Source organism: Seriola dumerili, unplaced genomic scaffold, assembly GCF_002260705.1.
Source record: "Seriola dumerili isolate Sdu_G_001 unplaced genomic scaffold, Sdu_1.0 BDQW01000493.1, whole genome shotgun sequence".
NCBI classification, from domain to species: domain Eukaryota; kingdom Metazoa; phylum Chordata; class Actinopteri; order Carangiformes; family Carangidae; genus Seriola; species Seriola dumerili.
Window position 1 is genome coordinate 1162046 of NW_019174748.1, and position 13877 is coordinate 1175922.

The following is a 13877-nucleotide window of genomic DNA, read 5'->3' on the forward strand; positions in this document are numbered from 1 at the left end:
TGCTTTGCCTCTCAGCGTGATTCTTTTGTGTCTCTTTGTAGGTGTTTTGTGTCTCTTCGTTGTGATTTTGTATGTCTTCGTAGTTGTTTCGCTTTATGATTGTTTTGAACCCACCCAGAAATGTTCAGTCAGTTCCTGCAGAGGCTCTGGGCCTCAGGCCCTCAGATCCTCGGTCCTGTGACCAGTAGGTGCATTCAGTAACCAGTCTGTAGCTGCAGGCAGGTTCATCAAGAGAATTCAGATTTGCAGCAATTGAGACAGAAGCACAAAATTAGAGGTAGGCAGCAGGGGATGTATGTCAGTGACCATAACAGGTACATACTGAGTCCCAGATGCAGAACTCCGAGCCACCATATTGGTGCAATGCCTTTTCTGATATTTTAGAGTAACAGTTTGTGTTCAGTCTAAGCTGAAAGTACAGTTACTTAAGTCTCAGTCAGCACACCAGTAGGGCAGAGGACCACCACCACAACCAGAAACCTTTATGTTTCTGATAGTACCTGAACCCAGGGTCAGTGTCCAGAAACTCCAGTTCTTTGTTATTACCATCCAATCTGTCTCATTTTTTTCCCTCTGTGCTGGCTACAGTCAGAACCAGAGGCATATTGAATTTGGGTTGTCCATCTGTCTGTCCCATTTTCATGGACACAATATTTCAGTAATGCAACGGCTGAAATTCTTCAAATCTGGGATAAATGTCAACAGTATCAACAGTGTGCAGAAAACTATCTGCATGACTGGATGCCACTAGAGGTAAGTGAGTGATATGTTTTTTTATTATGTAGGTGAAGTGACCCTTTGAAGTCTACAAGGTCAACTGCTCTGGGTGCAGTCTTAAATATAAGTAAAGGGTAATTTTTGGCTGCTTTTATAATAATCTGTGGTGTCAGACAGAGAAGCAGACGTCCAGTTAGTTGCACTTCCTGTATCGTTCTCAGTCACATTACATGTTAATGCAGCAGTGTGTGTGTTCATTTTTTACATGATCTATTGTACATTCAGAGTAACCAGTAACACATCTCTGCAAAAGCAGGTATTGACAGCCCCATAGGAAATAAGGAAACTGAGAAAATTATCAATAATTCTTCAAATACATTATCATACATTAAATATAGTGTGAATCAATCTCATAATGTTTTCCATCTGTTTTGTCTCCATCATTAATAAACTGACCTCATGTCTGCAGATATTTGCTCCAACATTTGTTCATACACTGACCTCTTCAGTTTGTCAGATAATCAGTCACCCAAAATCAAGTCATATAATGAAGATATGACCACTGTTACATTTGTTTGCTAATTATTATAGTTTAGTCTTTCTGAAAGAACTGAACTGTTAGAAATGAGTCACATGATCTGAGCTGTAAAATCCGTTTAACCCTACTGCCAACGTGGTTTAATTGAGTCATATTGAACCTCAGATATGACAACAATGACCTCCAGTTGAGTAGCAGTGATGAAATGGCTGATTTAGACAGAGGTGAAAACTTCACCTTCCACATGGAGGTAAAAGGGTCTTCGTGTTTATTAGGGATATCATAACTGTAGTTACTTTGTGTTTACAGCAGAGGGCAGAAGTTCAATCACACAGAAGTCTATACCTCCTCTTTTCTCTGCTTTCCTCTGCTTCATATATCAACCCCACCCAAACAGGAAGCAGAGCGGACAACCTGCTGACAGATTAAATCAAATCTGACAACATTACCAATAAAAGGGAAAGTTTGGACTAAAAACACTTACACTTACAATATTTTGTTCCTTATGAATCATATTTATGTCCATGTTGAGCCTTTATTTGATTGTATGTTTCAGGAAATTATTTTCGGTTCGAGGTTTATTTTGAAGGGCTGTGCCGGATGTGGTGTGAGTTGATAAATCTCTTGACAGTACTGTGGGAAAAGGCGTAGCTAGTAAACATCACGGAAAACACACAGCGGACACCAGAGCCTGAAAACACCGACTTATTGACTATCCTCTTCGGTTCATATAACGCCAGTCGGTGTCGTCCGTTTTCCCGTTACCGCCCGGGGTTGTCTCAGTGACTGTCAGCGTCTCAAAAAAAGACTGCCGGGGCGTTAGCCAGCTAGCTAGCTAGCATAGCCACCTAGCCATAGCAGCAGAAACAGCAGCATTAGCACTAGCATCAGCATCAGACGACAAAGATGATAGCGCTAATTAACAAATTGCTGGACTGGTTCAAGGCGCTCTTCTGGAAGGAGGAGATGGAGCTGACCCTGGTGGGGCTGCAGTACTCCGGGAAAACGACCTTCGTCAATGTGATAGCGGTAAGGTTGGGCTAATTTAACCGCTAACAGATGTGCTAACGCCAGCTGCCAGTTAGCATCTGGCTTCATCCATTGTTATCCTGCGGTGGTGAGGTCAGCTAGCTGTCGATGTTCGACTTCAGCAAAACGATCAACGAGTCAGTGTGTTATTTATACATTAGTGACTTAAAGTTTTGTTATATAGCCAGCGTCTGGGTTTGTTTTCTTACTGAGTACAGGCACCATTAACGTTATGCTTACTGAGCTTTAAAGTGTCATTTAAATGAGCACAGCTGCTCTCACAGCAGTACCGGTGGATGGTCCTAACCTCCACCGTAACTGAAGAACTTTGTATCAGAATTTAAGGCCGTTTTAGGACTGCCCACCTCCCCACTCCCATCCCTGGTGTTATTCGCGGGGCCGCAGGTAGGATTTGTAGGTCCAGTGTTAGAGGGTCGACCCCCTCCTCCTGTAAGAGTGACCTTCCCTCTCCGGTCACAGTCACTCCCTGCCATACACCATCAGCTGATCACCCCTCCCTGACTGCACCCTCCTCTGCTTCCCATGTACAAATTTAATTTTTGAGTGACCCACTAACATAGATTTGCCTCCACCCAAAGAGATTTGTTTGTGTTTCTTCCATTTTTTAGATTTGAAATACAGTTTTGAGTACAGAACCCATCTGATGCTGTGCCGACATTAGTATTTCAGATATATTAAATTAGATGATTATGCAGTGTCTGATATGCATATGTTAAAGATATAGTTGTGTTGATTTTAAAATGTGAAGAAGTTAACACAAACCCTGCAGCAAGCAGACATTAAAAAACCTCAGCCTAGAGGTCATTCATGGTGGATTTTGAGGTCTGCTTTGGATCACTGTCCTGTTGTAGGAGTCAGTCTCTTCACTTGTACTTTCTTGACTGACTGCAGGATATCTGCCTTAACAGTTGGCAAAGGGGGGCAGAGGTGTCCCTCAGTAGTGATCAAACATTCCCACATGCCACAGTTACTGTTTAATGTTTTTCTTTAAGCAAATAAAAAGTAAGAGTCTATTAACATTTGAATAAAAACTAATTTTAATGTCTATTTGCTGCAGGGGTTGGATTTACTCATAAATCTGAGTCAACAGCCTTGAATGAACATAACTGAATGAATGTGACATAATGGCAGAAACACTGTATCTTATAATGATGTTGATGAATTAATTACATTTAATGTGGCACAGTGTGTCAGATTGACTCATCCTAGACATTTTTGTTAATTGTGACTTTTGAATGTCTGACATGGCATATTGGAATTGGAGACTAGAGCCCCACCAATAATGTTTTGCTGAGGCTGATATTAATATCAAAATGTGAGTTTTAAAATATGATGATGAAGTTGGCCAACGTTTGTTATTCAACATAACAGCACAACAGCAAACAGCATGATAAAGATCCTTACATTTGATTCTCAGAGAATCTATGGAGCCGGACAAATAAACATTTGCAGAATTACTTGTCAGATTTTCTCCATTGGAAAAATTACAGAGGCTCATTTATGCCTTTTATTGGAGGATTTTAAGTAGAGAGACAGGAAATCAGGAAAACTGGAAATGAGGGGACAGAGAGATGGGGGCAACATGCAGTGAAGATCCTCAGGTGGACTCTAATCCAGGTTCATGGTCAGCACCTTGCATTCATCCCGTAGGCCACGAGGAGGTCCATAAATTTATCTTTGACATTTCTTTACTGCAATTTCTTGTTATTTACTTGTCGACATACAAATCAACACTATACTGTACATTGGTGATAATCTGAGCTCTTGTTTTAGTGGCATTTTCCTCTGGTAGAAACCACAGATCACTGTCTGTGATGATGTTCATATACCTTTAATGAGTGGCACACAGTGGTGGCATACACCGTCAGCATCAACAGTGGTGTATGTATCAGTAAGGAGTGTGTGTGTGTGTGTTTTTCAGTCTGGGCAGTTCAGTGAAGACATGATTCCTACAGTCGGATTCAACATGAGGAAGATCACTAAGGGCAACGTCACCATCAAGGTTGGTAGTTCAATTCCCTGCTTCGCTTCCGCTCTGCTGACTGTCTGTACACAGTCATACTGTATGGCAGTTTGTCTGGTTGTGGACTAATCTCTGGTTTAACAAACATCACCAGTTATCATTATTTATTCAGAGGAAAAGTAGATATAATACCATATTAATATAATGGATATTTGATATATATCTATAACACCTGCTTATTAAACATCTATAATAACAACACAACAAATAACCTTTTTATTCAATTAATACTTTTTTTTTCATCATTCTTTTCCTATTAAGATTGAGTAAAATAGTAAAATCAAAAGGATCCATTACTAAGTAACTTCACGTTGTAAAATTCTAATTGTTACATAATAATAATGTATATATTACATTATAATATCACATGTTTAGAATTATTATATTATATAAATAATACATACTAACATCATAACACCACCTCACTATTATGTTTTCTACATTATATTTTATTACATTTTATTAGATTTATTATGATGATTATTATATTTTAACATTTTTTATTTTATTTACATTCTTTAATATTTAGATTACATCATTAATGTCCACTATACTTTCCTTTTCACCCTCTCACAAAAGACAGATACATAACAGATATATTCGACTACATCACATGTAAACCTTGAAAAATCCACTCACACGCACAGATATCAGAGACAATTAATTTTTACATTGTATACATTACATACTCTAACAATGTGCTGTTCTCTCTCTGTGTCTGTAGTTGTGGGATATTGGAGGTCAGCCTCGGTTCAGGAGCATGTGGGAGCGTTACTGTCGAGGAGTCAGCGCTATCGTGTAAGTCCTGGTTTGCTAAACTGTGGTTACTGTCACGTAAAGGGGTTGCGGGGACGTCTCTGCCGGGCCCAAACATGACAGCAACCCTGAGAGACGTTAATGAAACGGGAGAGACAGAGGAGAGTCACGCAAGTTTGTCCATCGACCCTCATCCTTCTGTTCAAACTGACAAGTTCTGCAGCGGATAAGCAGATATTCAGTGATAAATCTGATATCTGTAAATTGTTACTGACAGTTTGCGTTTGGTCCAATCATAGTGTAGATCTTAAAAAAATCTAAATCCTTGAATGTGATCATCAGAAGTGTCCTCAGGTCTTTTGCTGTGTAGTTGTGTCATATTAGCGCAGTTGTCTTGGTGAGATGGGGCAGGAAGGCTTCAGGGTAAACGGGTCAGATTTATGTAACAAAGAGCAAAGTTGTTCTGCATGCACGGCTCTGTTGTAGTGAAAGTGATACTGATGACTTGTGCCAGCTTTTTCTTTCATCTCTTTTTGAGTTTTAGCAGGACTCGATTCGCATGATACGATTTTAGATACTTAAACTTTTGAACAGCGCTCCCGCTATACTGTTGTTAAAAAGACCCCATATTTTCCCGCCTTTGGGTGTTCCCACTGAACCAAACAAAGCTCCATGATGTTGTCTCAGTATGTGACGTTAGATAGCATCAGTTAAAGACAGTTTTAATAATCAATGAAACTTTAAAGTTGAAGTTACTGGATTACATTTTCAAATGAAGTTACAGATGTTGACTTCATTTCTTTCGGTTTCAGTTACATGGTGGACGCAGCAGACCCAGAGAAAATCGAAGCCTCCAAGAACGAACTCCACAACCTGCTGGACAAACCTCAGCTGCAGGGAATCCCTGTAAGAACAGTACCACAACAGATTAAGATTCAGAACAAATCAGACCAGACCCACCACAACAATGTCCTCCAACAAAACCTGACTGGACCAAAACCATGTCCCATGGACCTGACTAAATAGAGCTAAGTAAACCTGACAGAACCAAACTGACCTGAGCGAACCAGCTCAAATCTAAAACTATGAGGGAACCACTAGCTACACTTTACTGAACAGTTCGGACTTGATAAACTGGAGCCAACTGAGCTAACTGATTCAGAGTGAACCAGGATGAACTGACAAAGCCACCTGATCTTCAGCCTGTGACCGAATACGCTGACACTGCACCACATACAATGAACAAGACAAACCAACTTCACTGGACATAGTGAAATGCAGACAGTGTGTTTACCAGTATGTAGACAGCTGCTGTGTTTTCTTGTGTGTTTAGCTGATGTGTATTTTGTCTGTGTCTCTTTAGGTTTTGGTTCTGGGCAATAAGAGGGACCTTCCAGGAGCTCTGGATGAGAAGGAGCTCATAGAGAGGATGTAAGTCCACATCAAAACTCTGGTCCAGGTTTAGTGTGTTTGTACATATTTCTACATTATATTTTATACAGTATCTTTCCTTCAACAGCATAATCTGCAGCAAACATATAGCTCCATTTTTTTGTTTGTTGATAATGACACACTGAACACACTGCTGCCTACTCCTGGTCAGTGTCACGTGACTGGTTTCCAGGTTTCCAGTCACATGTTTTTTCCCCCAACAGTTATGTCTATCATCTGCTCTCACCTCGACTCAGTAGCTCTCCTGCCTTAGGGTCTTACCGTCGTAAACTGTGTGACCTCAGTAAATCTAGTGGAATACATAATGACTCTCTATTAACATGTCTATACACACACACACACACACACACACACACAAACACACAAAATGACATGTGAGCTGTGACTTTGGCCTGGTCTTCCTGTTTGATGAATATCCATCCATATCCATGTCCATCATTTGTTATTTAAATATTTATTGAATTTAAATGACATTAACACAGGGTTGGTGGTACAGCTACTGGTTCTGGCATAGATATCGTGAAACATGGTGCATAAAGAAGAGATGCAATGAGCAATCAAAAGAAAAGTAAATAAAATTCTAACTCGCATATATGGAAGTGAGAAATTTAGTTCACAATAGAAAGGGAGGGAATGTCCTGCTCAGTCACTGGTGCTCTGAGCCAGGTTTTCATCAGTCCTTGTAAAGGTCCAAAAGAGCCCCCAAGGTACTGTCCCAGTGTCTATTATTTGTGTGTATGAACTGATTTTTTTTCATGTGTTTTTGCTCAGGAACCTGTCGGCCATCCAGGACAGAGAGATCTGCTGCTACTCCATCTCCTGCAAGGAGAAAGACAACATCGGTATGACACACACACAAACACACACGCAAGGACCCTCACTGATATAATACATTTTCATTCATGAAACCCTAAAGCTATGGCAGACCGCTGCTTTGGTACAGTGGGGGTGCTAGAGTAAAGGTCTCAAAACATGGGGTCATCTGGTGAAAAAGTTGAACCAGAATAAACTTGAGCTGCAGCATCAAACAGAACAGCACTGTGTTGGCAACTAAAATAAACATAACATAAAATAGACATTTTTGGTAGAGCACCCTGTGAAGTTAACAGTGCATTACTGCTGTTCATCTTGCAGTAGAGGAAGAGAATGAATAATCACTACTGTAATAACTTCGTAGTATTACAAACCTCTGTTCAGAGTTTGAATCACAAAGTAGTGCAGGGAGCAGAGTGTCCAGGTCACATTTGTCAGTGACGCTAACTGAATCTCTTCGGTTTAGTTTCACTCCTGGGATCCTGTTTGTGCTTCCAGATAACAGTCTGACTTCACTGTTTACCAATCAGCTGCATCAGAGCTGAGCTGTGTTACTACTTATACAACTCCACCACTTCCTGCTGCTTCACACTAAGCAGGAGGCTTTTATTGTTGTGCATTTTGTCTCCTCAATAAAAACCAGGCAGACTTTCACATCCAGCCCAGAGTTTGACTTCATATTTATTGTTTAGTTTAAGCTCTGTGATTTGTTGATGACAGTTAACTTTTTGACTGTATTTTCAACTTGCAGCATCTACAGGAATTCTTTAATACCAGCAAAATCAATCATATACAGTATGTAATCAAAACCCATATCTGCAATAAAATATTCAGCCAGTAGATGAGTTTGATTTTGACTCTCAGTCAGCCCCTGTAACAAGGTCTCAAGCAGTGATCAGGCTCATAGGGAGTCAGCAGATCACAGATATAAGCAAGAGCCAGGCCGGGAGTCTCAAGGCTTCAAAAACGAGCAGTAAAATCTTGAAATTAACTCTAAAAGTCACAGGTAAAAAGTGAAGATTGGTGTAATGTCATCGCTTCTCAGAACGTGTTAATAGTGTGATATTAAAGTGGACAAAAGAGTTGTTGTCCGTTTCATCAGAGCAGGAGGGAGAACGTGAGCGTCTTAGTCTCAGTCATCTCTGCTGAGTTCAAGGAGGATGCTTAGTTACAGGGTAAAGATAAGAACAAGGTTACAGACATAGCAGAAGAGAATACACGCCAGAAACCTTCTCTCTCGGTGGTGTTGTACTGGAACATTGTATTAAGGTGTTTTCTAATGGTCTACTCCCTCCTGTATGTAAATGGTGTCAACAAAAAATCAGAAACCTCAGTATAATCAAGGATCAGAACCAACTCAAACTTCACTGAGGGGTTCAGGCAGTATCACATCAATAAGGTGTGATTTTCAACACTGTCAAAAACATACTCTCCATTTTCTATTAAACCCACACAGACGCGTCATTAATGTGATGTGTTGTAGTGCACAACACGCTCCACCAGAGGTCAGGCAGGCAGCTGGTGAGGATCCAGTTCTCCCCGTTTGGGAATGTTTTGGGTTCTGATCAGGTGATGCAGCTGAGCTAGCAAAGACTTATGAAGCTGTGTGCTACAAGGAAGTTGTGGTGAAAGAGGGTAACACATCAATTATTTAGACTATTTAGACAATTATTTAGATTATTTATTTGTTTTTTATTTGAATAGGCCATTTTTTCTGTCTTATTTGGCCAAAACTCCTGCAGGACTTACTTTTAATTGAACACGATATATTCTTACCCACAGTTGAGTGCCAGGACCTTTAACATAAAGTTATTTTAAAGGTCGATTTCCATGTCTTTTTTGATTATACAGCAGGTCTAGGTTCTATATTAATACTGTGAAAGTATCAAAGCGCTCAGTCCACAGAGAAATGCACACAGCCTATATTCAGAAACTGAGCCTTAAAATGAGCCGCCAGGACTTCTGTAACTTTGTGATGTTACAACAAAGCAGTCACACAGTCTCTCAGCCACGCCCAAAGCCCCACCCACCTGGACCCACCATCCATCCTTGCAGGATTTGGTGTCTGAGTGTTAACCTGAGGTCTGCTATATTTATATTAGATCACTCAGAAAACAGTCAGCCAATCAGAAGAGTTTTTGGTTCTTAAAACCACAAATATATCTTCAACACTTCAAATGAAATACCGGAGAAGAGGAAATATGGGACTTTTTTAAAGAAGTTTCAAGTAAATAAAATAGGATGAAAAGGAAAAAGGAAAAAAAGATTATCAATTTGTTACAGCAAGGAGTTTGGCCAGCAGAATGATTTAGAGGTAGAAAATGATTGCAAGTTTGGTCATTTTGGGTTGTTAACTTTATTCACAGTGCTGCAACATGGTGTCAAATGTATTTAATCGCAGAGAATGACTTGTCCAAATAACTGGCATGAGACAATGTAGGCTTATAAAAATCTTATATCTGTGAGTTTTACCTTCAAAAGGAACTAATTTAACAAATATCATGATATGCCATGTACCCTGGTGAAATGTTGGGAAGGTATTAAGTAATTCATTTAAAAACAGGTACTGCCTGAGCCTGTCCAGTGACTGATTGTCTTAACCCCTTCACAGAGTCTGAAATTAAAGCTACGTCCACAGTATCACATTTTTGTTTTAAAATGCATCTCTTCTGCTATGTTTCCTCCTGCAGTCCACACTACTCCAGAGTTTTCGAGCCCCGAAAACGGAGAGTTTTGGAAACTCTGCTGGCACTGTTTCATTTTGAAAACTCTGGGGTTGTGTTGTAGTCTGGATGGACAAAACTGAGACCTTTAGCAATTATCATTTTAAAAAACTACAAAAACGCATTATTGCGGACTTAATCAAACCCACACACAGTTACACTTCACTGTTAGTTTACCTTCTTCTTTTCTTTCACACTCTTCACACACACTCTCTTTGTCTGAGCTCTGCTGATGTCACACCTCTCTCTCTGCAGACATCACTCTCCAGTGGTTGATCCAACACTCCAGGACTAAGAGGAGTTCCTGAGAACAGACATGCCCCCAACCGAACAGGCCACGCCCACCCACCCTAACACATCTTCTCTCTTTGATCAATCCCCCACCTCCCACCACCCCCAAAAACTTTTCTCCCTAACCCCAAACTATTCACCCTTTCCTCTCCATATACCCCATCCTTAAATAACATTAATACCTTCCACCCCCCAGCTACCCTCACATTGATGGAGGATGCATTGATACCTCTGGGTCTTTGTTTCTTATTGAAGTATTGAGTGAAGTATCAAACTGACGCCCAGAAGCAGGTGGGACATGTCAGAAACCAAAGGCAAAACCTCTTGATCATCCGTCTGTGTCCTCATGTAGACGAACACGTTCAGCCTCCATCAGTTCAGGTCAGGGTCAAAGCATTTCCAGTGATTTTAAAATGATTACAGACCATCTGCTTGCCACTCAAAATTGTATGACTGCATGACTGTTTGTATGGACTATATGTGCTGAAAAGTATGTGTGAACACATGCATGTATGCAGATACCCAGTGTAGTGTAAACACAACTGCAGCCGCTGTCTGTGTCTGCATCCATGATAGGACAATATGTGGCTGTTTAGTGAAGTGGCCGAGGGAAAATTTGTCACATGCAGCCAAGAGGTTTGATCGTTGAAGTATAATGTTTAGGTGACTCTCTGCACCTGATGTCCACGTGCACTCAGCTGAGTGGAAACATAAGTGTGAACAGTAAGCTGCTATTTTAGCATGAAAAGTCAGTGGAAGAAACCTCTGCAGCTACATTACTGTTAGAGTAAAAATAGTAATAACTATAGCTATGTCTGTGACAGTTCCATGAAGCGTTAATGAGGTTTCTTTGTTTCTGCACATACAACAGTCTCCACTGCACCAGCACACATGCTAAAAACACCTGAAGGCATTTTTCATGGGACGAATTCACAGCAAGTACCAAGCCCCCCATTAACTGTATTTAACCTGAGTTCATTTCAGTGACTCTGAACTCATCGCTGACATATACTTTTCTGCTGGGGTGTTTCGCAGCTTACACCACAGACGTCTACAGCTAAGAAATTTATTTACAAATCAATTTATGTGTTTGTTAACCACTCCCTAAAAATCTGCGGATTGTCCGGAGTAACGAGGACGTTGCTTCTTTTTAAAATGAAATTCTTCAACACTGAGCAGCACAAACTAAATTCCAATTAATTCCAATTATCTAGTTTGTATTTAGGGCAGATATCTCAGAGACAGACCTGGACAAATAAAACCAAAACCATCTGCGTGGACAGACACTACAAGACGGAGCTGTTTTTTGTTGTTGTTTTTGTTTAAACTCAGTATCACTTAGATACAACCACGTTCACATCAGAGTTTGATACTGGCAACAAAAAAGTGGTGTCAGTGCATCTTACAGATCCACACAACGGCCTCCATTATAATCTGTATTTTTAGATTGGTGCAGATCTTATACTAAGCGTCTCTTTGTATATTTGTCATCTTATCAACCTGTCAGCCATTTCGACTTTTAACCATCACCGTAAGTGTCAAAAAGCAGACACAGATTTTTTTTTCATTGTAATGGTCATAAAAACACACACTTAGCCTCATTAGCCGGTCAGCTGGAGCCTATTTTGTGGATCTGTTTTCTCCCTCAGATTTTCCCATGATCCTCCTCTCCCAAAGCCACACCATCACCTTTTAGCCAATAACCACAAATCTGCCATGATCATCCCCTCTCTCCTCCGCCTCTGTTGAGTTTAATTCCTCCCTTTATCCTTCCTTTTTTCCCTCTCTACCTCCACATCATCTCTCCATCCATTATTTCACATTTATATAATCCTGAGAAGCCCCTCTTCCTTCCTCGTCTGTTGTAAACTGCTTGTCCTCCTCTGTACTCCTTCTATCTCTCCTTCCTTTCTTTTCTTATTTTTGGATGTTACCTTCTTTCTCTCTTTCCTCGTCGCCAAGCCCCGCCCCTCGCTGTCTTTCACTCTTTCTCTCTCTCTCCTGCTGAGCGAGGGATTAAAAACCTTTTTATTGCACTGTTGATTTTGGTTTTGTAAGATATTAATAATGAGAATAATGTTAATAATCTTCTTATTGTGACATAACCTGGTCTGTCCAGATTTAAGGAAGTGGTACTTTAACCGGAGGAGGAGAAATGTTATTGTTTCTGTTCATATCTCTGTAATAAGCTTTTTATTTCTTATTTGTTTTATATTATTATTTTTTATTGCTGTCTGTTGACTTCGTAAGTCTTCTCTGGATGTTCAGCCAGAGTTCAGTATTTTCTGCTCTGAGGCGTCTGCTGATTGGACCAGGGTTGTCACGTGATCAGATGCAATGTTCACGTCATGTCTGACAAAATGGAGCAATGTAACTAGTCATGTTTGAGTCGTTAAAAGCCACATATTAAATTTTATTTAAAAATTTATTAATTTAAATGTTTTCATCCATTTATTTTTCTCTTCAATGATTCATGACTCCAGGTGTTACAACAAAATACATTTGTCATGCCAGAAATCATTCAAAATTCCAAGAATACATCCTGTTTTTAATTAACCACAAGATGGCAACATAAACGTCGAAGTCTGTGGCTGCCAGTACTGAATTAATATTGAAATTTAGAATTAATTTTAACATTTTTGTGCTAATAGCATATGACAAAATTTAAAAAAAAAAAAAAGCAAAATAAACACTGCTATACTGAGATTGAAACTGAATGCAGAAAATGAAATTAGCAGGAAATGTGCACCTAGTCTTGAAAATGAAATGGCAAAGTGGAAATTTTCATTACAACCTGGATTTAGCTCATTTCTAATAATAATTCCTAATATTCCTATTTGTCAGTTTCAGAGAAAAGACCTGGGAGAATCCTATATTCCTATTTTAATTAAAATGAGTCAAAATCAGGGCATAATTAACATGTAAAACACTACCTTTTAAGTTTATGTTGCACAATGTTTGACAATTTGAAAATATTCATCTTACATTTAGTTTAATTATTTTCTGTGCTATACTTAGTACACAGTATTATATACATTTTCTCTTTGGCAGTAATTATGCATTGAAAACATGTTAATTATATTTGGACAATTAGAGCAATTAAAGATTGTAAATTTATTCTCTTTTTAATATTGGATTTCATGAGAAATGTCTGTGAAAACCTGATTAAAAGGTACTTTGAATATTTTATAAGACTCAAAACATTAGCATGTAGCTTCATACAGAGATCTTTAGCATTATGCTTACATCCTCATGCTATTTTCACACTATTTATATTTATTCATCTGTTTGTTTCATTTGCAACATCATTGGTTCATCTCACGTTCTGACACATCCTGGTCCTGACAGCAGCCAATCAGACTTCAGAACAAACAGGAAATGGAAAAACATTACCTGTTTGTTGTTCTAAGGTTGTTTTGATTAAGAGTGGTCAAACTGTCAGCAGTGTACATGGGAGATTAATTCTGCTAGCACACACTTGCTTTACAGTGTCGGGCCAAACAGAGATAGTCTG

At 39.5% G+C, this 13877-nt stretch overlaps 1 protein-coding gene across 1 annotated transcript; it reads left to right on the forward strand.

The window, feature by feature from the left end:
- The first annotated feature begins 1861 nt into the window (after positions 1-1861).
- Positions 1862-13043, forward strand: LOC111235417 (ADP-ribosylation factor-like protein 8A). The gene is made up of 7 exons (XM_022763879.1): positions 1862-2284; positions 4227-4307; positions 5053-5126; positions 5897-5990; positions 6448-6515; positions 7308-7378; positions 10328-13043. The coding sequence occupies exons 1-7, from the start codon at positions 2162-2164 to the stop codon at positions 10378-10380; spliced, it is 564 nt and encodes a 187-aa protein (XP_022619600.1). The 5' UTR covers positions 1862-2161; the 3' UTR covers positions 10381-13043.
- The last annotated feature ends 834 nt before the right edge of the window (positions 13044-13877 follow it).